The 2,954-nt window shown below is 30.9% G+C and overlaps 1 protein-coding gene across 1 annotated transcript; it reads right to left on the reverse strand.

Annotated features, from left to right (window-relative positions):
- Positions 1-1,421: 1,421 nt before the first annotated feature.
- Positions 1,422-2,943, reverse strand: LOC112468300 (F-box/LRR-repeat protein 2-like). The gene is made up of 4 exons (XM_025037422.1): positions 2,838-2,943; positions 2,356-2,722; positions 1,935-2,277; positions 1,422-1,782 (listed from the first exon to the last, which is right to left on the reverse strand). Exons 1-4 carry the CDS (start codon positions 2,895-2,897, stop codon positions 1,422-1,424), a joined length of 1,131 nt encoding a protein of 376 aa, XP_024893190.1. The 5' UTR covers positions 2,898-2,943.
- Positions 2,944-2,954: the final 11 nt, after the last annotated feature.

Genomic DNA, 2,954 nt, shown 5'->3' on the forward strand with positions numbered 1-2,954 from the left:
ATAATATAAAGAAATATAATAATAATAAAGTATTTTTTATACGTGCCCCTTTTTTTTGCACATTGACCTCAATTTTTTGAGGTCAAAACCAAATGTAACAGAAAAATTTCACTGACAGATTTGAATTTCAGCGGCTAAAAATCAGGAAACTATTCGAGAAATCCAATCCGCATCTGATATGTCGACCAGTATTATGTATCCCAGTAAGCAAGTAACATCAATTAACATTTAACGCGTTGCTGCAATGTAGTTGAAATGTTTCTTGCTTACTGGGATAGCTTTGATGAGTTGTTTAGTTTCAACAAAATATAAAAATTTACAACACAAACTTCACAGAAAGTTATTTAAAAACTGTGGCTATAAAAAAAATATCACAGGATTCTTTCAATTATTAACGCAGTGCAAAAACTTAAAACAGTTAAAACTTTATTGGGTGAAACTTGTTACACCTGATAAGTGTTTTACTATTTTGGAACAATGTTCAAAACTGCAAGAGTTTCATCTCTTATCCTGTAACATTGATGATTGTTTGGTTAACGAATGGAAGGAAAGATATCCGCATGTGTCCATCTATACACTTGAATGATAATTTTAATAGTTTTGTTAACTCTTTTGGGATATATATATATACATATATTATATATGTAGCAATTTACTTTTTAAAAATTATCTAGCGAACTAGATTGTAAAAGAAGTTAATGCCTAATAAAAACGAGACATCCACATTTATTTATAATTTATTTTCGAACAGTTTTATCTTCTTTTTTCTTTTTTGTAATTTGACTCTTTTGGCAGATGGTCATTTTTGCTTCCTTAAAATATAGTTGTTTAGCGAAATATTAAGGCAAACTATATTAAGGCTCTTGGGCTCTTTCCGCTATCACGTAAGATTAATGGTGACGTCAGAAGCGAGAAATGACACGCTGAGAATTCTTGCGTGCCATTTCCAAATAAAAAGATATTTGCATAAAATAAGCACTTCATATATCACTTCAGCACACTTCAAAAATACTCCGAGGTGCTCCATGATTTTTACGTCTGCTATATTACTACCAATAATGTTACCAATTGACAATAATATTTTAGATTATCTGCATAATAATCGTGCACACAGGAGATCAAATTTTAAACGAATTCTTGAAAGAGACATGCGGTTGCGGAAGAAAAACCAAGAATTTACTGACGATGTTATTAATGTAGCTTTTGCAATATTTCTAAAAAAATGAGATCATTGCCCAAAAAGTCAAATTATGAAAAAAAAAAGAAACAGAAAGAAGTATTCGAAAATAACAAAATTATAAATAAATACGACTTTTGTTTTTATTTAGGCATTAACTTCTTTTACAATCTATCTATCAATTATCAGAGCTGCAGTAGCACAGTGACGTTAAATTACGTTTTAATGAGGTCTCTAGTCGTCTCTAGACGTCTCTAGACCTCATTAAAACGTCATCTAACACTGTGCTATTATCCGAGCCTTCGTATAATGTTTTCACATGCGGATATCTCTCTATCCATTGATTTATAAATTGATTATTTATAAAACAATGTATGAGATAAAACTCCTGTAGTTTAGGAAATAGTTCCAATATAAAAGAATAATTATTAGGTATATCTATTTTCGTACATTCAAAAAATAACTTTTTTAAGTTTTTGCACTGCGCTAGTAATTCCAACTTATGATCAGTGAGGACAAAATAACCGCTCAAATAAATTTCTTGCAAGTGTTGATAAGACGAAAGTGATCTAAATAGGTCATCTGACATATCCTCATAACCGCAACTGTAACAAAAATCATATAATTAGTACAGTATTTTAATTGCGAAGAAAAAATTCATGTAACTTTTTCAAGATGCTCGCAAGAGAAGCAAACAAATTTCAATAAAGAATACAATAATGTGTATTTTAAAAGAAAATGTAGCACACACACTTACATATCAAGGGTCACTTTTTGTAAATTCTTACAGTTCTCGAGAGCATAAACACCCTGTAACGTAAGATCCCATCCCTCCAGTTCTGCCTCGTTACTAGACGATTGTCCCAACTCTATTACTTCCAAGTCGGGACACGAATTTGCCAACTCAATTATAATGAAATCAATTATAAGGTCTCCTTGAAGTCTAATCTCACGTAACCGTTGATTATTTCGCAGTATTTTGCAACAACTTTCTGTTGTTATATTTAAGCAACAGAAGTTTATATGTTCCAACTTATTTAGCCCCTCGAGATACGAAAATCCTTTGTCGTCTATTAATTCAGCAAAACTTAGATCCAATTCTAAAAAAAATTTGCATTAGTTGTTATGCAATTTACCCATAATCTTGATAATTATATACATATACTATATGCATATACCTTTCAAATTTTTGCATGTCTTTGCAATTTCCTGTAGCACAGGATTTAAATTCTGTCTTGAGGGCGTACTGCATTGACTTAATCTTAAATGCGTTACACAACTGCCACAATTATTAAGAAAGTTTACGAAATCATTAACATCAAAGTAGCTTCCTGTAAGATCTAATTGTTCCAAATATTTACATCTAGGTGTAAAATAACAAAATAATTTGCACATATATTTCTTAGATCCAATATTTCGCATGTTCAAACGTTTATAGAGTAGAGGATCCCGTGTTAAATTATCAAAGCGCATATAATTTACTTCATTCATGCGACATAATGTTATTAGATCTAAGTATTTAAATATTTTTTGTAGTATTTCATTCTGTAAAGATAGAGTATAATTAATATAATACAAAATAAATACATTAATACTCAAAGTACGAAATGTCATTGCAATAAATATTGTGATGAGAAATAGACTTCTTAGAATACTTTACAGGAAGCGCAGATAAACTGCAACGTGATAGCTCCTTGGATTCATCCGAAGAGAGTTTCATACTGTTAAGGCGAGGCGAGTATTTCTGTACCAGAGTTTGGCACTTGGTCGCAATGGC

Source organism: Temnothorax curvispinosus, unplaced genomic scaffold (assembly GCF_003070985.1).
Source record: "Temnothorax curvispinosus isolate PA1 unplaced genomic scaffold, ASM307098v1 QBEX01018282.1, whole genome shotgun sequence".
Taxonomy (NCBI): Eukaryota; Metazoa; Arthropoda; class Insecta; order Hymenoptera; family Formicidae; genus Temnothorax; species Temnothorax curvispinosus.